General features: G+C 43.9%; 1 protein-coding gene across 1 annotated transcript; it reads left to right on the top strand.

The window, feature by feature from the left end:
* Positions 1–60: 60 nt before the first annotated feature.
* On the top strand, positions 61–27532 carry COG4 (component of oligomeric golgi complex 4). Its single transcript, XM_015081945.3, has 19 exons — positions 61–253; positions 2943–3025; positions 4176–4290; positions 6013–6187; positions 6933–7126; positions 9325–9430; positions 9950–10107; positions 10842–10900; positions 14580–14713; positions 16245–16363; positions 16922–17088; positions 17880–18045; positions 21904–21966; positions 24615–24731; positions 25314–25406; positions 25915–25998; positions 26236–26337; positions 26614–26742; positions 26961–27532. The coding sequence occupies exons 1-19, from the start codon at positions 86–88 to the stop codon at positions 27093–27095; spliced, it is 2367 nt and encodes a 788-aa protein (XP_014937431.1). The 5' UTR covers positions 61–85; the 3' UTR covers positions 27096–27532.
* Positions 27533–27655: the final 123 nt, after the last annotated feature.

Genomic DNA, 27655 nt, shown 5'->3' with positions numbered 1-27655 from the left:
CATAAATCTATCGGGCATTTCGTGGGCAGCCCAAAAGACCTGGCGCGCAAACGAGGAGGGGGCCTCGCGGAGCCGGAAGCGCGAAATGGACAGCAAGATGGCGGACCTCGATTCCCCTCAGAAGCTGTCAGGGATTTCTCCGCCTGAGGGGATGGGAGGAGGCCGCTGCTCGGAAATCTCCACCGAGCTCATTCGCTCCCTGACCGAGCTGCAGGAGCTGGAGGCTGTATACGAACGGCTCTGCGGCGAGGAGGTGGGGGGCTAGCCAGAGGCGATGGGCTTAGGACTTGTCAGTCTGGGATATCGGGCTGTGGGAAGTTCTCTCTGTGCCTCTGCCGAGGGAAACAAAACAGCACTTACTGAAGAAGCAGGAGTGTAATTGAGTGTATTTGGCGGGACCTGACGTCTCTATTCACTTGGACTGATGCCCCTAAGCTTGTTTTCCCTGTTATCCGGGCGGTCTGCTCCACTCCTGGTCCCCACCCCACTTATTTGCCTGGCCCTTAATGTAGGTTTTTCTGCCGGAGTAGTTAGACTGACAGCGTAGGTCAACTCGCTTCTCAAAATAAGACTAAAGGCTCCCTTGCGTTGACTTAGCAATATAAAAATTAGGAAACGTTTTCACCGTGTTATCTCAAATATTTAAGGAGGAAGTTATTGCAAATAAACTTGAAGCGTTTTAAGACTTATTTTTGTGAGAAAAGATTTGGGGGTGTAACTGTAGTTCGGTAAGTGTACAGCTTTGTGGAAGCTTGAGGTTTAAAGACAGGTACGACTGTCTAATCTTGGACAAGTGACTTTCATCCCTCGGGCCCCTGCTTTCTGGCCAATAAGGAGGATGGACTGTATTCTCTTGAAGATTCCTTACAGCCTCCTTCATTTTCCGTGGCAACCTGATGCTGTCAGTATATTTGTGAATATCATTTGGGTTCCTTGCCAGTCAAAAGAGATCCAAGCTCTGATCTAAAGTTTTAGTAGCGGGTGCCTGGGTGGCTGAGTCAGCTGAACATCAACTCTAGATTTTGGCTCAGGTCATCATCCCAGGGTCATGGGGATGAGGGTGGAGCCTGCTTGAGATTCTCTCCCCGCCCCCCTGCGCTTTATCTCTAAATTAATTAATTAATAAACATTTAGTAGCTGTTCTCTAAACCAAACTTTAAATTTTTTTTAAATGTTTATTTATTTTTGAGAGACAGCACGAGCCAGGGAGGGGCAGAGAGAGAGGGAGACACAGAATCTGAAGCAGGCTCCAGGCTCTGCGCTGTCAACACAGAGCCCCACGCGGGGCTCGAACCCACAAGCGGTGAGATCATGACCTGAGCTGAAGTCAGACGCTTAACCGACTGAGCCACCCAGGCACCCCCCCCCCCAAACCAAACTTTTAGTGTTTCTTTTAGAGAGAGCAAGAGAAAGAGTGTGAGCGAGGGAGGGGCAGAGAGAGAGGGAGACATAAAATGTGAAGCAGGTGCCAGGCTGTCAGCACAGAGCCTGATGGAGGGCTCTGAACCCATGAACCCCAGGATCATGACATGAGCTGAAGTCAGAGACTTAACCAACTAAGCCATCCAGGCACCCCCTAAACTAAATTTTTAATTAAGTTTGTGAGTACAAACAGTTTCAGCAAGAGCAAGGGGGGATTATTGATATCTTTGAATAGTTTCAAACATTAACTTGCACCAACTCGAGCAGTTTATGATAACATTTTTCTTTTTTTTTTAATTTTTTTTTAAATTTTTTTTTCAATGTTTATTTATTTTTGGGACAGAGAGAGACAGAGCATGAACGGGGGAGGGGCAGAGAGAGAGGGAGACACAGAATCGGAAACAGGCTCCAGGCTCTGAGCCATCAGCCCAGAGCCTGACGCGGGGCTCGAACTCCCGAATCGCGAGATCGTGACCTGGCTGAAGTCGGATGCTTAACCGACTGCGCCACCCAGGCGCCCCTATGATAACATTTTTCAGCAAGATGTGCTTTATAAAATTCAGTGTTAAGAATTTATTATTTATTTAATTTTAGAGTGCATGAGTTGGGGAGAGGGGCACAGGAAGAGAGAGAAAGAATAAACCAGGCTCCACACTCGGCGCCTAGCCCAACACGGGCTTCATGCAGGGCTCCAACCCAGAGCCCTGGGATCATGACCTGAGCCAAAACCAAGAGTCGGACTCTGAACTGACTGAGCCACCCAGGCACTCCATAAAATTCAGTACTGTTAACATTCCTAAGCTTGCATTCATTGAGTTAGTCCATTTTTAAGGGAAATTTAAGTCCATCTTCCAGACAGAGCAATATCAGTTCTGTATTTGTATCTGATCACTGTCCAGGGAAGTTTTCCTCTGGATCCTACTGAATTATTTTAATAGAAATGCATAGATGATAATAATGGCTATTATTGAACAATATGCCACCATACTGCGTTAAGCAGTTTATGTTTGTTATCTTGTTTGGCTCACACAACAGTCCTGTGGGATACTCTTACATTTTACAGATCAAGAAACTCAAGCATAAGAAGGTTACATTAGTTGCAGTGATGCAGTAAATAACTTGGCTGAGACAATTATATACTTATTCTTTCCGGGTACTGATTGTATCACTGTACACTGCGAAGAGACTCTTTGTAACTGCCACTTAGAAATTTCATTTGTTTAGCCATTATATTTTAAATGCTTTCCTGCATTAGGCACTAAGATAATGATACTGAATAAAAGTTCCCTTCCTTTGTGGTATTCATCTGCTAAATGGAATGAAAATATACAGAAGGTAGCAACCATTATGCAATGTGATCACTGCAAAAATGAAGTATTGTTCATTAAAGCCTTAGGGGAACTTAGTGAAAGGAAAGACATTTGGAATGGGATTCACCCTTCAGCTAAGTGGTTAGGTTAGATAATTTTTTAAAGTGCCTTCTGACCATTCTGATGACAAAATGCTTGTCTGTTTTTCAGAAAGTGGTAGAGAGAGAACTGGATGCTCTTTTGGAACAGCAAAACACCATTGAAAGTAAAATGGTCACTCTACACCGGATGGGGTGAGTCTCCATCTCAACAAGAGCCATTGTAATTCCAGCAAGGACCACTGGATAAGTTCCTGTTTTTCCTAACTTTCTGTTACAAAATGCCAGTTGATTTTGAAGTGTAGAGGAGGATTACTTCAAGGTAAAATGAACACTTAAGGGTATAATCAACTGGTCAAAGTATCCTTGGACCAACAAGTACCAAAACTCATTTGGAAACTTATTGGAAATGCAAATTACAAGGTTCTACTCAGAACCTCTTGAACCAGAAACTGGGGGGTGTGAAGCCCAGGAATCTGACACGCTTTTAACAAGCATACCATGTGATTCTGATGTATGTTTCAAGTTTGAGAACCATTGTTCTTACAAACTTTGTGTATTTGTTAGCCATAAAAATTGCTCTTTGACCTCTTCACCCTCTGTGATTGTTGGTTAGTGTATTTTATACTCAGCAATTGGAAGCATCTGTTCTCTAGTTCTTTAGCAGTACCTATTTAGGGGTGTCTTTAGTACTTATAGAGAGTAATTTTTTATTTAATATTGGCCTGAGTTTTCAGTAAAATACTTTTTAGAGAAAGCTGTGAGTAGGGGTACCTGAGTGTCTCAGTCAGTTAAACGTCTGACTTTGGCTCAGGTCATGATCTCTCAGTTCATGGGTTTGGACCCCAGGTTGGGCCCGGTGCTGACAGTACAAAGCCTGCTTGGGATGCCTTCTCTCTCCCTCTCTGCCTGCCCCTCCCCCACTTATGCGCATGAGGGTGCTCATGCTCTCTCTGTCTCTCAAAATAATAAATAGGTAAACTTTTTTTTAAGTTTATTTATTTATTTGGAGAGAGAGAAAGTACGCAAATGGGGGGGAGGGGAAGAGGATCTGAAGCAGGGTCTGTGCTGACAGCAGAGAGCTCAGTGCGGGGCTGAAACTCATGAACCATGAGATCGTGATCGAAGCTGAAGTTGGATACTTAACTGCGCCACCCAGACGCTGCTAAATAGATACACTTTTAAAAAAAGAAAGAAAAAGAAAAAGCTGTGAGTAGAGTGAACTAAAAGTTGTGGGGAGGTACAAAGAGAATAGAAGACATGATCTCCATCTACAAAAAACTTTCCATCTCTTACTCATTCCTTCTCCTCCTGTGGATATGTGTGTGCTGACATATGTCTCCAGTCCCAACCTGCAGTTGATTGAAGGAGATGCAAAGCAGCTAGCTGGAATGATCACCTTTACCTGCAATCTAGCTGAGAATGTGTCCAGCAAAGTCCGTCAGCTTGACCTGGCTAAGGTAATCCCATTGAACTTCTGATGTTCGAATTAGTAAAGGGCAGTAGAAAAGCCACGACATTAAAAATTAGAGCAGCACCATTCAGTAGAAATCTAATGCAAGATACTGATATTGTGCTGAAGATAGCACAGGAAGAGAACACTTCAGACCCATACCTTTTATGAGTAAAGATTTCAGAATCCTCAAAACACCACAAACCAGCAAACCAAATATAGCAACATATAAAAAGGATTTTACTATGACTGAGTGAGAATGTAGGGTTGCTTTAATATCTGAAAATCAGTTAATATAATCTACCATATCAATAGAATAAAGGACAAAACTACATGATCATCTGATAAACTCGGAAAAAGCATAAACTCATAAAACTTGGAATAAAAGGGAATTTCCTCAACCTGATAAAGGCAATCTATGAAAAACCCACAGCTAACATCATACTGGTAAAAGACTGGGTGCTTTCTCCTTAAAATCAAGAATAAAACAAGGATGTTAGCTCTTGATTTTCTTCAATACTGTACTGGAGTTTCTAGCCATAGCAGTCAGGCAAGAAAATGAAATAAAAGTATCCAGCTTGGAAAAGAATATGAACTACATATGTAATTTTAGATTTTATAGTAACCATCTCTACTTTATTATTATTTTTTTTTATTTTTAAGTAGGTTCTGTGCCCAACATGGGGCTTGAACTCACAACCCTGAGATCAAAAGTTGCATGCTCTACCAGCTGAACCAACCAGTCGCCCCACTAGTAGACATCTTTTTAAAAGAACAGAAATAGGTAAAAATAATTATAATAATATGCTTTATTTAACCCATTATGTCCAAAATAACATGATTACTATAAAATGCTATTTGTGAGGTATTTTGCCTTATTTCTGTACTAAGTCTTTGAAATCCAGTGTGTGTCTTACACATCTTAATTTGGACTAGCCACATGTGAAGTGTGTCTAGCCACATTTCAAGTGCCGCAGATCATTAATGACTACAGTAGTGAATAGCATATGATCTGGGCTCTTGAATACGTCATTCCCAGCCTCAGTTTGCCCCCATGAAATAGGATAATTCCTCCCACTCTGTCTAGATCCTGCTAAAATAACTTACCATGAAACACTAGTCACACAGCGACCAAGTCACATATTAAAGTTTCTTTAAAGTATTCTTGCTTGGGTGCCTGAATGGCTCAGTTGGTTAAGCGTGCGAATTCAGCTCAGGACATGATCTCACGGTTCGTGGGTTCGAGCTCCTCATCGTGCTTTGTGCTGACAGGTCAGAGCCTGCTTCGGATTCTGTGTCTCCCTTTTCTCTGCCCCTCCCTCTCTCGCTCGCTCTCTCTCTCTCAAAAATAACAAACATTAAGAACAAATTCTTGCTTAATTCTAAAAGAAAAATACTTTACATATATTTAGTTTATTTTATTACATGGTTTACAATGCCGTTGCCAAAATATCAAATACACTCTGGTTCCATTATTAATTTAACATAAGCCAAATGTAAATATGGTGTATCCCTGTTCCTGCTTCCATTAAAATGATTGATCTGGTCACATAAATAAAATTGTATGATACCTGTCAGTATTACTGATCATCTGTCAATAACAGTTTTGTGAGTGGTAGTGGTTGAGGGCTTCTGGTTAACCAGATTCTGTCCCTGAATCTCCATACCTTCTGAAGAGATGTCTTTGAAAGAATAGGACATTGTTTCTAAGCACCAAGTCTTTTTGCAGAACCGTCTCTATCAAGCCATTCAGAGAGCTGATGATATCTTGGACCTGAAGTTCTGCATGGATGGAGTTCAGACTGCTTTGAGGAATGAAGATTATGAGCAGGCTGCTGCCCATATTCATCGCTACTTGTGCCTGGACAAATCAGTCATTGAGCTCAGCCGACAGGGCAAAGAAGGTAAGTATCTATCCCAAACTGTTGATTTCTACTGTAGTCATAAGCATCTATAATCTGAATAAGGCAAACTGAACCATGAAAAGGACCTCTGTTAGGCAATTTCCTTGTCTGGTATTCGACCCTATAAAGATTGTAGTCCATCTTAGGGTATGTGTTGTTATTCCCATTTTACGGAAAAAGAAACTGAGTCCAGATCTGTTCTGTGATCAGTGGGTTCTTTCCACTTGACCCTATTGTCTACTCATAAAATTAAAATCTTAGCCTGGTATTCTAGGCCTTCTCACCTGGTTTTGTACTATTCACTCGTGAATCCATTCATTGTGCACATATATGGAGTTCTCTATATGCCAGAGTATGTATTACTTGCAATACTGTACATGTATGTACTTTTTTCTCTTCATCTTTTTGTTTCTGTTACTTTGCTTCTCTCATTCCCTTTGTCTGGAATGTATGTTCCTCTTATGTTCCTCTTACTCAGATATCAAACCCCTGCTCATCTTTAAAAGATGGGATATCATTTCTGGGAAGACTTTTCTAATTCAATCAGAAATGTAACTTGTGCACGCTTTTCTTATTACACTTACCATACACTGGTTTTGTTATAGTTATTTGTGCATAGATCTTATTTCTTTTACTTGATTGTAACTTCTCTATGTACTTCTAATGAATAGTGGTGCACAAAGTGGCATAGACCTGACACAGTACCATTCTTTATATTAATTCTCAATTTCCCCCCATTGCACAGGCAGCATGATTGACGCCAACCTGAAATTGCTACAGGAAGCTGAGCAGCGTCTCAAAGCCATTGTAACAGAGAAGTTTGCCATTGCTACCAAGGAAGGGGATTTGCCTCAGGTGGAGCGCTTCTTCAAGATCTTCCCACTCCTGGGTCTGCATGAGGAGGGATTAAGCAAGTTCTCAGAATACCTTTGCAAGCAGGTATGACCCCGATTGCTTGGTAGGTTAGTGGTATGGTTCTCTGACTGCAGATTTGGACGCTGTATCAATCCAGTTTCTGTGGATTCTTTCTCACTTTGCCCTTTTCTTCTCTTGCCTGTAGTGTAGCAGGACTGGATGTATACATTCATTCAACACTTACGTGTTGCCAGCCTGCTGCATACTAGTCATGGCTGAAACTGCTATTGATGCACATTCATTTCCAACAACTAGGTGAAAATGTAGGAAAACTAAAATGCAAATTCTCTGACAAGTTGAATCACACTTTTTAAGCTGTCAGCCAAGAACTGGCTTCTTTTAAGAGCATTCAGAGTTGTTGGTTAGTTGTTTTAAGACTTCATAACCAGGCTTGAGGCTCAAAATAAGCCACATTGAGATGAAGCAAGTGATGTCACTTATCATTAAATCCTGAAAAAGAAACAGATTTCAGTTAAAGTCTCAGCTTCTTTCCCTTCACCTTAGATGGAAAGAAGCAAATCTCAGCAGGCATGTATGCAGAGGGTTATTGTTTGTAACTATATGTCAGAGTGCCTTCTGCCACATCTCCCAGAGTTCTCTATAATGGAACACTGTTCTGCATTAAGAAAAATGAGTCAGTGGATGATTACTGAGTGCCGGGAGAAGAAGCACCAGCAGGTACTGATGCCAGAGAAGTTGTCCCATGAGCTGTTGGAGGCTTTTCACAACCAGGGCCCTGTGATCAAGAAGAAGCATGACATGCACAAGATGGCTGAGGCCAGCCGTGCACTGGCTCACTACCTCACTACCGCTGGTGGTAGAGGGAGGGTAGGGGCTCTAAGAGAAGCCTAGGACTCTGCTGCAAGAAGTAATGAAACACTTAAGGGTTAAGGATGTAGTTCCTTTTTCAGGGCAGGCAGGCCTCACGAGGATGGAGCAACATACTTATTGCTTGTTAGTCCTTTCTTTGGGGCCTAGAACTTGCTCTTCCTGTCCCATCTCCTTACAAAGAGGGAACATACCACTTTAGATTTCCCGCAGAAACTTAGGGCCCATCCAGTCTCTCCCCTCAATTCAGGGGTAGAACTTAGGATGATACGAAAGGAAGCAGTTTTAATGTTAGAAAAGCTTTATTAGAAAATTCTCACCCTGAACTGGTGAGGCATGGGATGGGGTGCTACCATTTACTAAAACCGACTAGAAATTAAAAAAAAAAAAACAAAAAATGAGACAGATGCATACATGGTGACATACTTCATGCTCTGATGTATAGTTAAGTTAGACTAAATACTTTTGTTTCTGCTTAAAATGATAGACGTGGTAGGGCACCTTGGTGGCTCAGTCGGTTAAGTATCCAGCTCTTGATTTCAGCTTGGGTTATGATCTCAGGGTTGGTGAGATTGAGCCCCGCATCAGGCTCTGCAGCGACAATGTGGAGCCTGCTTGGTATTCTCTCTCTCTCTGCCCCTTCCCCACTTGTGTGTAGGCTCTCCCTCAAAATAAATAAACATTTTCCAAAAAATAACAGAAGTGGCAATAAAAATACATGTTTGTATAAGCATAGGATATTTTTCAAAGGGTTAACAACAGTTATTTCTGGAGAAGAGATTTTAGGAGACCAAGAGGAGTAGGTGAGAGGAAGAACGGCTTTTCACTGAACACTCCTTTATTCCTTATGAATGTTTAAGTGTGTGTGTTTTACACATTCTAAAAAATTAATTAAAATAAGGGAAAGATGGAGCTGGCTAAAAAGAAAATGCATTATACATATATGTAACCGTTTTTATGGCACTTTTTTTTATCAGTACTTTGCCATCTGGGGCCTAGAAATGGCTTTTATTTTTAATCCTTTAAAAATCCCTTCTGTGGTACCCAGATTCTTTGTCCTGCTCAATAAAGCACCATTAATAACTTTGTTATACTTGGAGAAGATTAGTGAAACTGGGGACTCTCTGCCTTTGGCTAATGGCAGTACATATCTTCAAAGAAAAGGAAAGCATTATTTACAACTCTGAGTTGAAGAAGAGTTACCACTGTGTTCAAGTTCTTTGTCTTGCCTGAGGCCCAGACAACCCCGAGCCCACTGGGAGGTTCCTGTGTGCTGTGTAGGCTTTCAAGCATCAAAGCAAACATGGGAAAAAGAAAGTCAATGGGAGATCTTTTTGGAAAACTGAGGCCAACTTTTGATCCAAGAACTCCTGTGGATTTTCCACTTTTTTCAGGTGGCCAGTAAAGCTGAAGAGAATCTACTGTTGGTGCTGGGGACAGACATGCGTGACCGGAGGGCTGCAGTCATCTTTGCAGACACACTCACTCTTCTGTTTGAAGGTAAGTCTCGTTCTCCACTTGAGGGAGACTGAAGGCGTTCCTACGTAATGCCCACATCCTAGTGTTTCTTCTCTCCCTGCTAACCTTCGGTTTAATCCTGTAGTTTGCCGTGTATTTATTTATCAGAGAAGTAACTTCCTATTCAGTATCTGATTAGCAAAAATTAGAGTCTCTCAAGTGTTTTGATCCTCCCTATTCCTCAAGACCCAAACTCTAAGAGTAAATTTAGTACTTAAGTGAATTACTAGGAAGAGAGTAATGCTGATTTCCAAAGATGCTTCTACTGAAACTCTCAATGTAACTTAAATGCCTTCTAGTTTATCAAGCGTTGTACATATTTAACAGACAAATTTGCTTAGCAACTCCTAGCACTGGCAAGAACCATCTGTATTCATTTTGGGTGGTGAAACAGGTCTAAAAGGGTTGAGTTAGACCCCAGATAAGTCCTGGATAGAAGAAAGGAGTTTATTTTGTGGGAAGAACATTTGGAATCCAGTCCTCTCATTTTCTCCATTCTAGGTATTGCCCGCATTGTAGAGACCCACCAACCAATAGTGGAGACATATTATGGGCCAGGGAGACTTTACACCCTGATAAAATACTTGCAGGTGGAATGTGACAGACAAGTAGAGAAGGTGGTAGACAAGTTCATCAAGCAGAGGGACTACCACCAGCAGGTGAGAAGGGAAAGCCACAGGTGGGTTTGGAAACAATGTTAGCCAGCAGTACTGAATACATTAAATGGGAGTGGGGAGGCGAAGGGATGAAAAAAGATGAAGGTAGAAAAATAAATACGGAATGCAAACTGGCATGCATTTTGCCTGTCACCAGCTTACTTTGGATTTGAGGTGATATCAAGATGATAACGTAGTACAAGATTGCGAAAGAAGTAGAAAGGGCTTCGTGAAAGAAACACAAAACAGAAACATTAGACCAGCTCTCTTAACACAGAATGTGCAGGTGATACAAGGAGAATTTTACTTCTTAAGGTCATAGTAAGTGTCAAGTAATTTGTCTCAGATTTCTCCTTAGTTCCTTAGGTACTAACAGTAATACTTGGTTTTTTTTTTTTCTTTGAAACTTACTTGTCCTTTCCTTTGAGCAGAGGATGTAAGAGTAGGATTAGAAATAGGAGTAGCCCATACAATTTTATTTCTAGAACGCTACTAGACAGTAGTTGGTTGTAATACCATTAACACCACTTTTAAGTGCAGTAATGGATGTGGGGGGGGCATTAGCATCTAAATCAAAAGTAAATCTTTGGCTCATCATTCTGATAGCCTACTTTTGGCTTGCTTGTTAAGCAAACTAAACTTAAACATTCTTCTATGCCAGAAGTTTAGAGTGACCAGCAAGAGGTAGGTGTAAGGAGGGTGGGGAAGAGCATTCTCATTTTTTTGGTATATTGCAGTTCCGACATGTCCAGAACAACTTGATGAGAAATTCTACAACAGAAAAAATAGAACCAAGGTAATAATCCTCTTTTCTTCAGCCCATAGAAGTTTGAACTGGTAATCATGTATCATTCAGAGACTGCTCTGTTACAATATGGTTTATGTTTTAAAAATATTTTATCTATGATTCAAGCTTTTAGTATTTTCTAATAAAAGTAATAAATGCTTGGGGCACCTGGGTGGCTCAGTTGGTTAAGCTTCTGACTCTTGATTTCAGCTGAAGTCATGATCTCATGGTTTATGAGATTGAACCCCGCATCACGCTCTGTGCTGAGCCTGATTCTTTCTCTTCCTCTGCCCCCCCTCCTCGCTCTCTCTTCCGCTCAAAATAAATAAACATTTAAAAAAATAAATAAATAAAAGTAATATATAATCATTAAAAGAAAATCCAAACATTATAAAAATGTATTCAATCAGTAAATTTTTACTGAGTACACATTAGGTGCCATGCACTCATGTTTGGTAGTATGAAGGTGGCAGCAAGCAAAGTAAGCAAACCCAACTTAATTCTTTATTTGTGGTGTCTGTAGTCTAAAGTAGACAGATAATAATAGCTAACACGTATATGGTATTCACTATATGGTATACATTGTTCTAAGCACTTAACAAATATTCAGTCATTTATTCCAGGGTTTCTCAGCCTCTGTGCTATTGGCATTTTGGCTGGATAATACCTTGTTATAGAGGACTGTGTTCTTCACTGTAAGATGTTTAGTAGTGTCCTTGGCCTCCACCCACGAGATACTGATAGTGCGATGTCACTAGACACTGCCAAATGTCTCAGGGGTGGAGGGTGGGGGGTAAAATCCCTTCATTTGAGGATCACAGATTTAATCCATAAACATTTTTTATAGATGAGGAGACCGAAGCCTGAAGAGGTTAAGTGACTTGCTGACAGTCATACAGTGAGAAGATGGCAGTCAGGAACAGAATCCAAGCAGACTCTAGAGTTCATGTTGTTAATCAATATGATATACTAAGTGTATGGTGCAGGAAAGCATATAATTAAGGGATGTAACCTAAGCTGATGAAATTCAAGGAAAAATCTCTGAGGAAATGACCTTAGATCTGAGACCTTAAGAGTAAATAGAAATAAGGGGCAGCTGGGTGGCTCAGTCAGTTAAGCATCTGACTCTTGGTCTAAGCTCAGTTCATGGTCTTGCAGACTCTCAGGTTTGAGCCCTGCATCAGGCTGTGCACTGTCGCCGTAGAGCCTGCTGGGATTCTCTCTCTCCCTCTCTCCCTCTCTCCCTGCCCTTGTCACGCTCTCTCTCAGAATAAATAAATAAACTTAAAACAAAAAAGGGTAAATAGAAATAAGAGGTGAAGAGTGTTCCAGGTAGAGCAGGGAAAGAAGAGCAGTGTAGTTGAAATGCAAAGAGTTGGGGAGAGCCTGGTATGAGATGAATCCAGAGAGGTTGTTCTTAGAGTCGGGCCATTCAGAGTCCTATATCCTAAGCACTATGGAAATCATATGATTACAGTATGACCAGATATATGTTTTGAAAAAATCTCTTGGAGTTTAGTGTGGAAAATGAGTTAACATATGTATATGATGTGAAAGAGGGGTTCAACTTCATTCTTTTTAATGTGGATATCAGTCATCCCAGCACAATTTGTTGAAAAGACTATTGTTACTGAATTGTCTGAGCACTCTTGTTGGAGATCAATTGATCATAAATGTGAAGATTTCTGGACTCTCAACTAAACTGTAGGCCTATCTTTATGCCACTACCACACTGTCTTCATTGCTGTAGGCTTGTAGTAAGCTTTGAAATTGGGAAGTGTGAGTCCTTCAACTTTGTTATTATTTTTTTTTTAATAATTTTTTTAGGGGCACCTGGTTGGCTCAGTCCGTTAAGTGGCTTCAGCTCAAGTCATGATCTCATACATAGTTCATGGATTTGAACCCTGCATTGGGCTCTCTGCTGTCAGCACAGAGCCCACTTCAGATCCTCTGTCCTCCTCTCTCTCTGCCCCTCCCCCAGGCACATGCTTGCACACGTGCTCTCTCTCGCTCGCTCTCTCTCTCTCTCTCTCTGAAAAAATAAACATTAAAAAAAGTTACTCAGAGTGCTTGGGTGGCTCAGTCAGTTAAGCATCCAACTCTTGATTTTGGCCCAGGTTGTGAACTCCTGGTTCATGAGATTGAGCCCCATGTCAGGCTCTGTGCTGACAGCCTACTTGGGATTCTCTCTCTCTCCCTCTCTCTCTCTCTCTCTCTCTCTCTCTCTCTGTCCCTCCCCTGCTCATGCTGTCTCTCTCAAAATAAATAAACAAACGTAAAAAAAAATCAGGGGCGTCTGGGTGGCTCAGTCGGTTAAGCCTCTGACTTTGGCTCAGGTCATGATCTCACACTGCGTGGGTTCAAGCCCCGCATCAGGTTCTGTGTTGACAGCTCGGAGCCTGGAGCCTGCTTCAGATTCTGTGTCTCCCTCTCTGCCCCTCCCCTGCTCATGCTCTCTCTCTCTCTCTCTCTGTCAAAAATAAATAAACATTTTTAAAAAATTACTCATCAGGGGTGCCTGGGTGGCTCATTTGGTTAAACATCTGACTCTTGATCTCAGTTCAAGTCTCAGTCACAGGGTTGTGAGTTCAAGCCCCATGTTGGGCTCCACGTGGGGCATAGAGCCTATTTCAAAAAAATAATAATAATAGGGGCACCTGGGTGGCTCGGTTGGTTATGCATCCAACTTCGGCTCAGGTCATGATCTCACGGTTTGTGAGTTCAAGCCCTGTGTTGGGCTCTCTGCAGTCAGCACGGAGCCCACTTCAGATCCTCTGTCTCTCTGCCCCTCCACGACCCATGCTTGATCTCTCTCTCTCTCTCTCAAAAATAAACATTAAAAAAAAAGAAACTTTAAAAAAATAATTTTTTTAAGTTTGTTTATTTTGAGAGAGAGCAAGCGAGAACGGGATGAACAGAACGAGAGAGCCAAGCAGGCTCCTTGCAATACAGGCTCGACTCATAAACCCATAAGATCATGACCTGAGCTAAAATCAAGAGTTGGACACTTAACCCACTGAGCCACTCAGGTACCCCTCAATTTTGTTATTTTATTCAAGATTATTTTGGCTCGGGGCACCTGGGTGGCTCAGTCGGTTAAGAGTCTGACTTCAGTTCAGGTCATAATTTCATGGTTTGTGAGTTCAAGCCCTGCATTAGGCTCTGTGCTGACAGCTCAGAGCCTGGAGCCTGCTTCAGATTCTGTGTCTCCCTCTCTCTGCCCCTCCCCCACTCATACTCTCTCTTTCTCAAAAATAAACATTAAAAGGAAAAAAAAAGATTGTTTTGGCTCTTCATCTGGGTAGGTGAATGGGTGTGGGACACAGCTTAATGGTTTAGCCTAAAATCCCACCACAGCTAAATAAGAGGATGGGAAGTTGTGGTTCCTTTCATGTGAGGCATAGATCATTTTTATTCAAACCACTGACAAAAATATACCTCCCAGTCTCTTATTTAGCCCTGACAGCATTTTTGCAGGTGAATGGTTCAGGTGAAACGGGTAAGTGGAATATGTGGTTGACAGCTGTCTCTGATTATAATTGGGCCAGCAGACCAGGATGACCATCTGGCAGAGCTAACCCTTCTGGGCCCAGTAGAAGAGGGAGTTTGGGACTCTTTGCCCTGTATCTCTTAAATCTAAGGGAATCCAGTGTCTTCCTACTTATTCCTTCTGCTCCATGTATCTCAGGGAACTGGACCCTATCCTGACTGAGGTCACCCTAATGAATGCCCGCAGTGAGCTGTATTTACGTTTCCTCAGGAAAAGGATCAGCTCTGATTTTGAGGTAGGGGACTCCATGGCCCCAGAAGAAGTAAAGCAAGGTAAGACGTGTTTCCCATATTTTCTGGGAGGGCTGGGACAGAATTGGCATTGTTTTCTGGTTAAGCCACAGATCTGTTAACAAGGAAGTAACTAGGGCTTCTTAGCATCTGAGGTCTGTGGGCAAACTAGGAAAGCTAGACTTAACTATATGTTAAGGAATGGACTGGATCTTTGAAGCCTTTTACTCATTTTACAGGTGAGGAAAGCTAATACCCAGAATGGTTAAATTATTTTCTTCTAATCTTTTCTCTACACCACGTTGCCTCACCAGCTCTGAGTTTGGGATTGGTGTTTAATTTAGATCAGTGACATGCGGCGCCTGGCTGGCTCAGTCAGAAGAGCATGCAACTCTTGAACTTGGGGTTGTGAGTTTGAGCCCAACAATGGGTATAGAGATTACTTAAAAAATAAAATCTTAAAAAAAAATTCACTATAATCTCCAATTACTATGTTCTCTAATAATGACAAAACATTTAGAAATAACCTATGTGTCTAAAAATAGAGTTCATTTTTTTTTAATTTATTTTGAGAGAGAGTGCAAGCATGGGTGGGGGAGGGGCAGAGAGAGCAGGAGACAGAATCCCAGGCAGGCTCCATCCAAGCCATCAGCCAGGAATCCTACTCAGGGCTCAAAACTCAAGAACCATGACATCATGACTGGAGCTAAAATCAAGAATTGGCCGCTCAACCAACTGAGCCACCCAGGCACCCCTAAAAATAGAGTTTAAAAAATGGACTGGGGCAGGGGGCCTGGGTGACTCAGTTGGTTGAGCAGCGGCCAACTCTTGATTTCGGTTCCAGTCATGATCTCATGGTTCATGAGTTAGAGCCCCTTATTGGGCTCTGTGCTCACAGCTCAGAGCCTGATTGGGATTCTGTTTCCCACTCTCTCTGCCCTTCCTTCCCTTGCTTTCACTCACTCGCTCTCTCTCTTTCTCTCTCAAAAATAAATGCATAAACATTAAAAAAAAAAATGTGGACTGGAGTGCCTGGGTGGCTCAGTTAAGCATCTGACTCTTGATTTTGGTTCAGGTCATGATCTCATGTTCATGAGATCAAGCCCCACATCAGGTTCTGCTCTGACAGCACAGAGCCTGCTTGGGATCCTCTCCCTATCTCTCTCTCTGCCCCCCTCCTCACCTTGTGTTCACTCTCTCTCTCCCCCAAATAAATAAACATTTAAAAAATTAAAATGTGGACTATCTACCTGATAAAATATCATACGGCCATTAAAAATAAGCTAAAAGAAAAATAAGCTATATAGAAACTGTGAAAATATTTATGATATTATCTTTTTTTCATTTTTTGTATTTCAGTGTAGTTGACAACACAATGTTACATTAGTTTCAGGAGTATATGATAAAATGGTTTAAAGCAGAATACAAAATTGTATCTGTACCATGATTATAACTATGTAAATTATGTACAGATTGGGAACAAAGACTAGAAAGGAATGCGGGAAAATGAAAACAGTTGGTATTTTTGCCTTAGGGAAGAAAAGTGAGTATTTCTTTCTTGGCTGTCCCCTAGAGCACCAGAAGTGTCTGGACAAACTCCTCAATAACTGCCTCTTGAGCTGTACCATGCAAGAGCTAATTGGTTTATATATTACCATGGAGGAGTACTTCATGAGGGAGACTGTCAATAAGGTAGGACAGAGGACACATCCCTTGGAAATGGGGCTTCGTGTCCAAGAAGTCAGGCTGAAAGAAACGGCCAAGGCATGTCGCATTTCCTAGTCCTGCTTTGAGAATATCCTTGGGTGCTGACTGAGCAGTACCACTTTGTATGGTTAAGAGGTCATTTTTGGGGTTGTCATGCTCTCCAAAGACCCAGCTGGATGTGTTTCCCAAGGCTCACAAAAGAACACCTTAGCTCCTCAGGGAGCCTACTTGTGCCCTGCCTTCTTTGAGGTATGTGGGTGAGGAAACTCGGGGAAGGGCCTCTCCTGATGTCTTACATCCCAGTTAACAGATGTCCCCAGGGCAAAGTCCCTAAGTACTTAATTTCCTAACATACTCATCAGTAGGGAAATAAGCTATTTTGACAAGGAAAATTGACACCAAGATATAACTAGAGTAAGCCATGTTGGGAGAAACAAGGACAGGCTATAGAAAAGGGAGCAAAGCCAGAGCATGTTCCAGAACTATCTAGAACAGTGGTGTGCAGAACTGGAGCTCTTACTGGCTGCTTTGCCTTTTGGTTAGGCTGTGGCTCTGGACACCTATGAGAAGGGCCAGTTGACATCCAGCATGGTGGATGATGTCTTCTACATTGTTAAGAAGTGCATTGGGCGGGCTCTGTCTAGCTCCAGCATCGACTGTCTCTGTGCCATGATCAACCTTGCCACCACAGAGCTGGAGTCTGACTTCAGGTACAGTTGACTCCCTTTCTACTTTCTAGGAAGCAAAAAGCTCCTAGTTATGACTGATTTCTAAGCCTATGTTGCTTCCCTTTTTTCCATGTGATTCCAGTTCAGTGCTATATAGGATATGAGCTTCTATCCATAGCACAATATCCCTGACTTCAGACATCTGTATAGCAGCCAGATACCTTACAGGCCAAGTCTGTGCTCCCTGGACTGGATTGGAGGGGTTACTGGCCCTCAGACCTAGGAAAGAGAATAGGCATCTCAGTTGAAGGCAATAGTTGTAATAAAGTAATCATAGTTACCATTGCTACAGGCCAGCCACTATTCGAATTTCTTGCTCTTATTCAGTCTTGATAACAACCATTAGCCCTCTTTTACATGAGAAAACTGGGACTCAGATCATACAGCTCATAAATGATGGAATATGGAATAGAGTCCAGAACTGACTCCCCAAACCTGTTCTCTAACTACTTGTATGGTACTGCCTTTCACTAAGCTGTACTGCCTCCTCTTGAGTCTGTTGGAGCTCAATGCTAATAACTGGGAGCCTCGCAGGGAATAAAGAATTGGCCAGTCTTCTCTGTATGTTCTTGTCACATCAGTGCCATTAATGGGTTGTTGGGTCTCTCTCATACCCTGGATGCTCAAGTTTTCCTATTATCGTCTCAAGGATTGGTTAATCCCCCAAAAGAGCAGGCCATGCTGCTGGGTTAGGGTCATGGGCCCTCTGGTCCTGTGGTCCTGGAAGCCAGATTGAATGCTGTCAGTCTCTATATGCCATTCTGCACCCACAGGGATGTTTTGTGTAACAAGCTGCGGATGGGCTTCCCGGCCACCACCTTACAGGACATCCAGCGCGGGGTGACGAGTGCTGTGAACATCATGCACAGCAGCCTCCAGCAAGGCAAATTTGACACAAAAGGCATTGAGAGCACTGACGAGGCCAAGCTGTCCTTCCTGGTAGGTAGCCCTATAGGTCAGGAGCTGGTTGGTATATTTCAAGAGTTTAAACTATGACCTCTAAGCCACAGTATAATTGGCCTTCAATGGGAAACTTTTCCTCCAGTGTCTGTATAGAAGGAAAATTCCTCTTTAAGGAAAGCTCCTCTTAGAAGGTTCTGAAACCATTTCTTAACTAGGGACCTATTTCTGAGCAGCCCAACGCAGGACATGAACTGTTCCTTGCTAGAAGGCTGGGCACCTTGCAACTCAGCTCTCCCAAGTGCTCATTCCCAAGAGGACTACGAAGCTGTTGAGGGGCTCCACTCAGTATCATGCTTGGTTTGCACCTGCTACAGAGCCAACTGTAATATCTGTGCCAAGCTTCCAGACCACTTCTGTAAGGCCAGTCCCACAACATGGGTGGGGACTGATCATTTAGACCTACCAGGGCTCTTTTCCTAGCAAACTTCTTAGGCTTTCAACATCCTCAGAAAGATGACCTTTTTTAAAGCCCTTAGCTACCCAGAATGACACAAAATGAAGCAGTGAGTCTTACCAGGTGTGTGATAGCTGGGAAGAAAGAAACATGAAAGGATGAAGGGATTTATACAAGGTTAACAGCCAGTTTGTGATGAGCCAAAAAGAATACAGCTGTATTCTGGCTCAGCCCTTTCTGGCATGTGCTGTCTTGGCATTCCGCTTCACCCCCACATTGGCCAGAGCCATCTTGGCTCCTGGGGTACAGAGCCTGAAGGAGACATCCAATAGCAGAGCTCTCCATCAGTGGTCCACAGATGGGGGTCTCTGAACACCTTGGGGTTGGATGCTAAATGTGTACTTTTTTTTTTCCTAGAAGCAGGGTCCTTGGCTTTTATCAGATTCTTAAAATGTCTGTGATCCCAAAAGTGTTAACAGCTGTTGTTCTCAGAGAAAGAAGCCTAAACATACCAATATCTACCTACCTGTGCAAGGAAACCCATAGGAACTGGTCCTCAGACTGCTGTTTAGGCAGCCTCACTCACTTCCTGTCACTGAAAATATTTTCCCTGAGCATGGGTTCTGTTGATCTGGAATGTCCTGGTTGTTGCCAAAAAAGAGGATCAGCTCCAAGAAATTATTACCTCTGAAATCCACCTTTGGAGACCTTTGCCAAAATGTTTGGCAACCAGCTTCATTTGATCATGAACTGACTTAAATTTTTCATTTTGTTTGCATTCTGTTATTTCATTTTCTACGGAACTTACTTTTATTCTTCCATTTCTCTACTCAGAAACAACTCCTAGCTTTGCATCTTTGCTTGGTGGTTTGTTGACAGCCTCTGAGCCTCACTTATCCTACCCCTCTAGCGCAGGATATTTTCCTCCACTTGGCCCCACAAGTCCCCATTACACTGGCTGCTGTGCTTTCGCACATTCTCGGCTGCCATGCACAGCTTCATTGTTTGAGGGCCCAAAAGATAAGGCCAACATGAAAGGTGATGCTAAATGGTTAGTGACAGATTTCTAGTTTTCCTGACGCCAAGTACTTAAAATGTCATCGCTCCCACTGCAGCACTCATTTCTTATGTCACCTTGATTCATTTGGCTGTCAAGATGAATTCCCCAACGGTGTTGACATATCATTCGCCATGAGCCGGGGATAAGCCCAGTGAATCCATGCTTACAAGGACTGTCAGTACAAGGAAGCTTTGAAATCGATACCTCTTGAACCCAAATCCATTTTCCCTTTATGATAGATTTTTCTTATGCCCCTAAATGCTTTGGAAACATTTAAGTTGTGGCCCTCATCCTTGAGCTGTCATCACAGTACACTTATTTCTCTGGAAGCTTGTGATGTTAGCAGCCTTGTGTTGTGGCATGCTAATGAAAGGCTTTAAGTCTTATCCCTCCCCGATGGAAGTGGCCTTAGCAGCACTGTCAGCAGCATGATCTTTCACGATTAGCTGCAGGACACTGGTGAGGGAAGCACTCTAGGGAACACAAGAGGGCCATCCTAGTCTCAATCCCTGGGGTTCTCGAATTCTTCTTTTACTCTGAAATCCTAAAGTTCCTGACTCATCTTTTTGAAAATAGGCTCCTCCCTACCTCATCCCTGCCTTCATGGTCATGCCACCAGCACACCAGTTCAGAGACAGTATGATCCTCTCATACTTTCTGATTCCTGCTCTGCACAGCCTCTAGAAGTAATACTTAGTATTCTGAAGCCACAGCTGTGCTCATATGGCATTCACCTGTTTTACATAACCCTCAGTGCCAACCCATTGTCCACAGGAGAGCATAGCACCCAAGTCCCAGTCTGACTGCACTCGCCTCTGCAGCTTTACAAACTCTTGCTGTTTTTCTGCACATATCCGTGTACTGACTCTGCTTATTCCCAAATACTTTTTGGGGTTTTCTGCCACTCTGCAACTGTGTATGTTCTCCCTTCTTCAGAACACATTTATTTACTCATTCAGTCAACAGATAGTTATTTGAGAAACTTTTATATATCAGGCACTGTTCTAGGTTCTGGAGCTACATTTCCCAATAGGGTAGCCAGTAGGCAGAGGTGGCTATTTAAATTTAAGTTTAAACCAAAAATCCAGTTCCTGAGTTGCACTAACCACATTTCAAATGCTCAGTAGCCATAGATGACTAGGGGCTACTATACTGGACAGTTCAGTATGGATGGAATATTTAGAATATTTCCATCATCAAGAAAGTTCTTTTGGGCAGTGTTAAAACTAAAGATCCAGTTCTAAAGAGAACAGAATAGATCCCTGCCTTCATGGAGCCCTCATTCTAGTGGGAAAGGCAAACAAGAAACAAACAAAATGATACTGGATAATCCTAAATACCATTAAGAAAATAGCAAACAGGACAGTGCCCTATAGAAAGACTGATAGGAGTGGAGAAATGTACTCACCCTCATCTGTCAGAATTACTCCAGACTTTTTGATCTGAATAAAGTTCATCTCAGTTACAATTCAGCCATGGAGCTTTCCTTGAATGCCTTAGAGCAAAATGTTTCTTTCCTCTAAATGACCATAGCAATTGGTGCCTTCATCATCACTTTTGCAACATGCTGCTTTTTATGATTGGTATTTCTGTATCAAGCTTATAAGGCATTAGAGTTATGAAAGAAGGAGCTCTTGGCTGAGAGGAGGGAGACCTGACTCTATTCCTGGCTTTAGCCCTGTGGCCTGTCACTTTCTGTCCACTCACCCTGCTTTATTTTTCTGCATGGTGTTTATCTTTATCTGATATTTCTTACCTGACTTCCCTTCTGGAATTGTGGACCCTATGAGAGGGTGGATTTCAGGAAGCATTTTTTTTTTAATTTTTTTTTAATCTTTACTTATCTTTGACAGAGACAGAGACAGACGTGAGCGGGGGAGAGGCAGAGAGAGAAGGAGACACAGAATCTGAAGCAGGCTCCAGGCTCCGAGCTTGTCAGCACAGAGCCTGACGCGGGCTCGAACTCAGAAACCATGAGGTCATGACCTGAGCCAAAGTCAGACACTTAACTGACTGAGCCACCCAGGCGCCCCAGGAAGCATTTCTTAAATGAATGTCAGTCTTTGCCTCACTGACCTGGGCTTTAAGTCACAGGACTTCTCCCAGATCTGTGTGCCGAAACATGGAGCAAAAAGATCTGAAACCTTGGGTCACTACCCCTAAGATCAGATGACTCTCCTGCCTTAATGTCAGGCACAGGATAAAGGGCAAGCCCGGTTCACTATTCTGCCCAATCCAAGACCTGAGCACCATACCTGATGCCATTGCTGTGGGTGTTCCTTAGCCCTCCTCTGGGCCTCAAGATTACAGCTGTCAGCCAGTCTGGCACTGGAGTGGGTACAAACAGCAGTGGGTCACATTCTCTGTCCTTACCTCCCAGGTGACCCTGAACAACGTGGAAGTCTGCAGTGAGAACATCTCCACATTGAAGAAGACTCTGGAGGTATGAAGAAAATTGCCTATCAGTTTTCAGTAGCTGCAGCCTCTCCAGGCCTCCCTGTGAGAGGGGTTCCTACGTGCTTGTTCTGGTAGGGCCTGTGCATTCGCTGGCATTGAGCCAGCCTTCCTTTAGAGCACTTGAGGGGATCAGCATGGGAGGACCTCTGACCCACAAGCTGGAAGATGAGGATTTAAATTAGCACTTGTGGCACATACTTGGCCTGTGACCTCAGATAAGTCCCTTAGCTCCCTGAGCTTGGGGACTCTCATCTACAAAACAGATCTTCTTCCTGCCCTAATTAGGGTTTACTGGGGGGCCTAACTAAAAAAGGGTTGAAAGCACTTAAAAAAATGATAAAGTCCTCAAAAAAATGTTAGGAAATTAAGATGAAATAGGGTGTGCCAAACCCTGTACAAAGCTGTTGCATTTACCATTTTTTTAAAGGAAGGCTGCATAGTGTGTTGGAAATTGATTGGGCTTAGAAGTCAGATCCCCCTAAGTTCATGTCTCTGCTGGACCACTGACCAGCTGTGTGGCATGAGGCAAGTTCTCTACCTCCCTGAGCCTCAGCATCTTCATGTATAAACAGGAAGAATGATCTCTGCCTCGCAGAGTTGTGAAAAATGAATGTAGTAATATAAAACATGAGCTATGTGAGACGCATGCGGTGGTAGTTCATAATTGTATTAACAGTTATAAATAGCAGCATGGAGCAATCACTTTGGTAAGTGTTAGAAAACGAAGAGCCCAACTCTCTTCCAGTCTCAAACTCTGCCTCTGGGAGAGGAGGGAAGCCGGGGTCCTGCTGCCTCAGCAGACTCTTATTTCAAGGAAGATACAGTGCTGCAGAGGCACAGGCTGATGATAAGTGGCAGCTCTAGGGCTGAGCAGCCTGCAGAGGCCAGGACCCAGCACAGGGGAGAAGGCCTTGTAACTGGCGGGCTTCCTAAAGGAGGCGCAGGGAGAGCAGTCAGGTGGGAGTTTACAGTAGTACTGAAAACCGGACCAGATGAGGAACTTACACCAAAAAGGCCTTAAAATGGAATAAAGTAAGAGTGCTACTTACAAAGTACCAAAAGCACAGGATCTGTCACATGGTATGTGTTCAGCAGAGTGGCTGTTATTGTTAAGTCATGTCACCTTAGATTGTATTCCAGACTTTATCCTTTACGTTCGAATATTGGATTTTGAAGGAATATTTTGGGAAATGTTAGAAATTGAGAACTGAGCCCGTAGAATTAGCCAAGTAAAAAAAGGATAGCAAAGAGCTGAAAAAAACAATTGCCATAAATTCTACCCAACTTAGATTTGCATTCGCAGGTATTCTTTCTGAATCCCACTAGCAGCCCTTTGAGATAGGTCAGGTGGTGTGATGTCCATTTTACAGATGAGTTTAAAAGGCTAGGTAAAGATAGTGTATATTGTAGCTGCTGTGTAACTGAGGGCTTCTGCCTGCTGTATCAGTCCCTTTGTAACTCTTCCACACTGCTCCTCCTGCTGTGACCAAAACAGCACAAACTTCTGAGGAGACTACAAGAAATTCAGGCAGTTCCTGGCAAACCAAAACGTGGTGAGTTTCAAGCAGCTCCCCCTGTGCATTCTCTACTCCTAGGCTATCGTGTGGGGATTGGGAACAGGAACTCTGGAGCCAGAATCCCAGCTTGAATCCTAGCTCCATGACTTAATTGTTGTGTGGTGTTAGATAAATTATTAACTTCCCTGTGTCTCAGTTTCCTCATCTATACAAAGGGGTAGGAATAGTACCTACTTCATAAGATAGGTACTTTAATTAATAAAAGTTAAATGCTTTAGGGGCGCCTGGGTGGCCCAGTCGGTTAAGCGGCTGACTTCGGCTCAGGTCATGATCTCGCGGTCCGTGAGTTCGAGCCCCTCGTCAGGCTCTGTGCTGACAGCTCGGAGCCTGGGGCCTGTTTCAGATTCTGTGTCTCTCTCTCTCTCTGACCCTCCCCCATTCATGCTCTGTCTCTCTCTGTCTCAAAAATAAATAAACGTTTAAAAAAAATTTAAAAAAAACATTAAAAAAAAAAAGTTAAATGCTTTAAACAGGGCCTGGCATACAGTAAGCATTTAAATCTTAGCTGTGATCATGATGATCTCCCTTGGGCAGCCAGACCAAATTATTTAAAAAACAGAACCTATAATAAAAGCTAGCATCTCCTTAGTGTCTACTACTTGACAGGAACTGAGCTAAGCACTTTGTGCATTCAACTCTTCCAACTACCATGGGGACAAGGATTTGTGTTCCCACTTTTTAAACAGGGAAATTGAAGCTCAGAAGCTTTAAATCACTTGACCAAGGTCACTCAGTCAATATGTAGCTAAGCCAGGATTTGAAGCTAGGAATGTCTGACTCTAAAGGTATGAAAAATCTTCTGGTTTTTGTGTTTCGTATTCACACCCCCTGTTACCAATACTCTCATATTACAAAGGGGGAAATGGGAGTCAAGTGGCTAGCCACTTGTTTTCTGAAACCTCTCAAGGACTATTGCGTAGGATCAACCATAGCTGCTCTTAGAGAAAGCTGAAGTTGGAGAAATGGCTGGTTGTACATGGGGCATCCTCTTCACCCTCCAGGCACCCACATGGCCCATCCATGCTGGGAAGCCTGATAGCTAGGTGTTCTCTCCTAGAGTGACTGCACCAAGCTGTTCAGCCAGGGCATTGGAGGGGAGCAGGCCCAGGCCAAATTTGACAGCTGCCTTTCTGACTTGGCTGCCGTGTCCAACAAATTCCGAGACCTCTTGCAGGTAAGCCCCAGGATCAGTTGCTGACTGAATCCTGTGCCTGAGTGTTGGCTCTGAGCATATTGTTACTGGTTTATTATGGGCTCCATATATATAAAGAAACAAGGAGGAATGAGAGAGTAGCATGCAAGAAACTGAACTCATGTGAGTCCCTTGAAGACTGAAGATTTTTCAGCAGTTGTCATGCTGACAAGCCAGCATTCTGGTCCTCTTGAGTCTCCACTTGGCCCCCACAGTGCCAAGAGCCCAGAAAGGTGCTCAGAGGAAATGGAACCACTTGGTTACTTGGACCCACTGCTTGGCCTTAACCAAAGGTGCTGCCTAGTACCAGGCACTCAGAAGTCTCTTCTTTTGGGTTTGCCAAACCAGTCCCATGACCTGGACCTGAATTGGCACAGATCTGGAAATGAACATGTTGTTTCTGACCTCTTTTATTAGCATTATCTCTTTTAGACTTTGGACAGGCCCACAGGAAAGCCTGCGAACTGGAAGAGTGCCCTGGTGGTCAAGGGATGGATGGAGCAGAAGGGAAGGGGTAGGTACATGTGCCTTTTGTGACTGACGCATCTCTGCCTTGTCCCGCAGGAAGGGCTGACGGAGTTAAACAGCACAGCCATCAAGCCACAGGTGCAGCCTTGGATCAACACCTTCTTATCTGTCTCCCACAACATCGAGGAGGTCAGCCATCAGGCCCAGGATTACCCCTCATTCTCCCAACCCCCAGCTGGAGGGCAGCAGAGCTGTCTCAACAGACCAGACCTTACATGCTTCTCTGGCCCACTTCCCTCACCCTCAAAGACTAGGTTCTTCCCAGTAAGCAGGTTGTTCCTGCACTTGGAAGGGCTCTGAGAGACACCTAAAGGGAGTTTGCCATGACCTGATATGTCCTCTTTTATTGAGGCTTTCTGTCCCACCTACGATAGACTTCGGAGCTTTATTTTCTAGCCTAATGATGTCATTTTTGACAGGAACATTTTTGGCAGCCCAGAGCCATTTGCTGATCAGAAGTATGATAAAGCAGTAGCAACAGTATATGCTGGCTTGGGCGTCCATGCTGCTTTTTAGCTGAATGAGTCAGAAGCTACAAGACCTCTTCCTCTGTTTTCCTAAAGGGGTGAAAGCAGGGTGGGGTGCATGGTACTTTTTGGAGAGGCCCCCAGTGACCCAGCTTGTTTCTTGACAACAGGAAGAATTCAATGACTATGAGGCTAATGATCCTTGGGTACAACAGTTCATCCTTAACCTGGAGCAACAAATGGCAGAGTTCAAGGTGAGCAGAGGCTCTAGGGACCAGGTTATGGAATTACCCACCTCTGCACAAATCGACAGCCTTTGTCTTCTCATCACACTCCTACTGGGAACTCTGAAAACTCTTCCAAGCCCCAGCCTGTAGACACACTCCCCGATGGCCTCCTGTAACTGTGCCCACCACCCCCTACTGAAGAGTTCTATAATAGGCAGAGCGGCTTAGGTAGTACTCCCGCTAATGTCTAGCCTCTGTGTGCAGGCAAGCCTGTCCCCAGTCATCTATGACAGCCTGACCAGCCTCATGACCAGCCTTGTTGCCGTCGAGTTGGAGAGAGTGGTGCTGAAATCCACCTTTAACCGGGTAAGGTCCAGCAAGCACAGGTCCCCAGCTCTGTTGTTTTTCTTCTGAGGAAGACAAGTCCTGCCACCCTAGGACTTGCATTCCCTCTGTCTGCCATCCGCAAGCCCTGCATATCCAGACCTGAACCTTCCCTGGCTTCTGAGGCCTTGGAGCTGACTGAAGCACCACATGAGGTCCAGCTGCCTTGCAGCCCATCACTGAGGAAAACTAGGGGCAGGTTCCATGTGGCTGGAGGGCCAGGCCTTGAACACTGAGTGAGCTTGCGTTCCCTTGCAGTTGGGCGGTCTGCAGTTTGATAAGGAGCTGAGGTCACTCATTGCCTACCTTACCACAGTAACCACCTGGACCATCCGAGACAAGTTTGCCCGGCTCTCCCAGATGGCCACAATCCTCAATCTGGAGCGGGTATGTGCAGCTCTCCGGGTCTAGCAAGGGATAGGTGACTGGGAAGAGGCAGAAACAAAATCTGGATCCCTCTCTACCTCTTCACACCAAGCCTCCACCATCAGTCCAGCCCTGCAGAGCACCTTCTTCCTGGGCACCCCTGCTCTGTCTCTGGTGGAGCCCAAGGCCTTCTCTCAGGATAGCCTCTCATTGCTGACTTTCTGTGTTCTTCCCCACAGGTCACTGAGATCCTAGATTACTGGGGTGCCAACTCTGGCCCACTGACATGGCGCCTCACCCCTGCTGAAGTACGCCAGGTGCTGGCTCTACGCATGGACTTCCGCAGCGAGGACATCAAAAGGCTGCGTCTGTAGCTGCCAGGGGGAGCCCACCTGGTCCATCATACTTCAGGGCCCATTCCCTAAGTGGCCACAGCCAAGAAGCTGAGCAAGGATGTCTGGCTTGAGGAGCTCTGACAGCCCGACTGTTCCACTGCGGGCAGCAGGAAACAAGGCTCAATTCACTCTGCTGTCTGCACTCAGACCTGTCTCGGTGGTGCTTTGCAGGCAGTCTCTCCCCACCAGGAGAAATGAATCCCCCTGGGCTCTTAACTACATGGGAAAGCCAAGGCAGGCCAACCTTCTGCACGGGTGGTCATTCTCTCATCCTTAGACACTACAGCAAACGAGCTGCCTCCATGCCAGCCCTAAAGGACTTGGGTATATCTGGGGACCTGGGGAATTAGGTTTACTCCCAAGGAGAGGCTATGATGTTTATGCTCATGCTGAATAAAGACACTCCTTGGTGATAATGCCAGTGTGCTATTTCCAGGGAGGGTTGGATGCTATAGGGCAAGACAGGTCTACCAGTTGCACTGAAATGTGCAGACAAAAGCCTAAAGCCTCAGTCTCCTCCCGCACCCAGAGTGGCGCAC

Source organism: Acinonyx jubatus, chromosome E2, assembly GCF_027475565.1.
Source record: "Acinonyx jubatus isolate Ajub_Pintada_27869175 chromosome E2, VMU_Ajub_asm_v1.0, whole genome shotgun sequence".
NCBI lineage: Eukaryota > Metazoa > Chordata > Mammalia > Carnivora > Felidae > Acinonyx > Acinonyx jubatus.
This window is presented reverse-complemented; position numbering and strand designations above follow the sequence as displayed.

Coding starts and splice junctions, on each gene's coding strand:
- COG4 (XM_015081945.3), top strand. CDS start 86: ATGGACAGCAAGATGGCGGACCTCGATTCCCCTCAGAAGCTGTCAGGG. Junction 25,407..25,914: donor TCTCCCACAACATCGAGGAG/GTCAGCCATCAG, acceptor TCTTGACAACAG/GAAGAATTCAATGACTATGA. Junction 26,743..26,960: donor CAATCCTCAATCTGGAGCGG/GTATGTGCAGCT, acceptor TCTTCCCCACAG/GTCACTGAGATCCTAGATTA.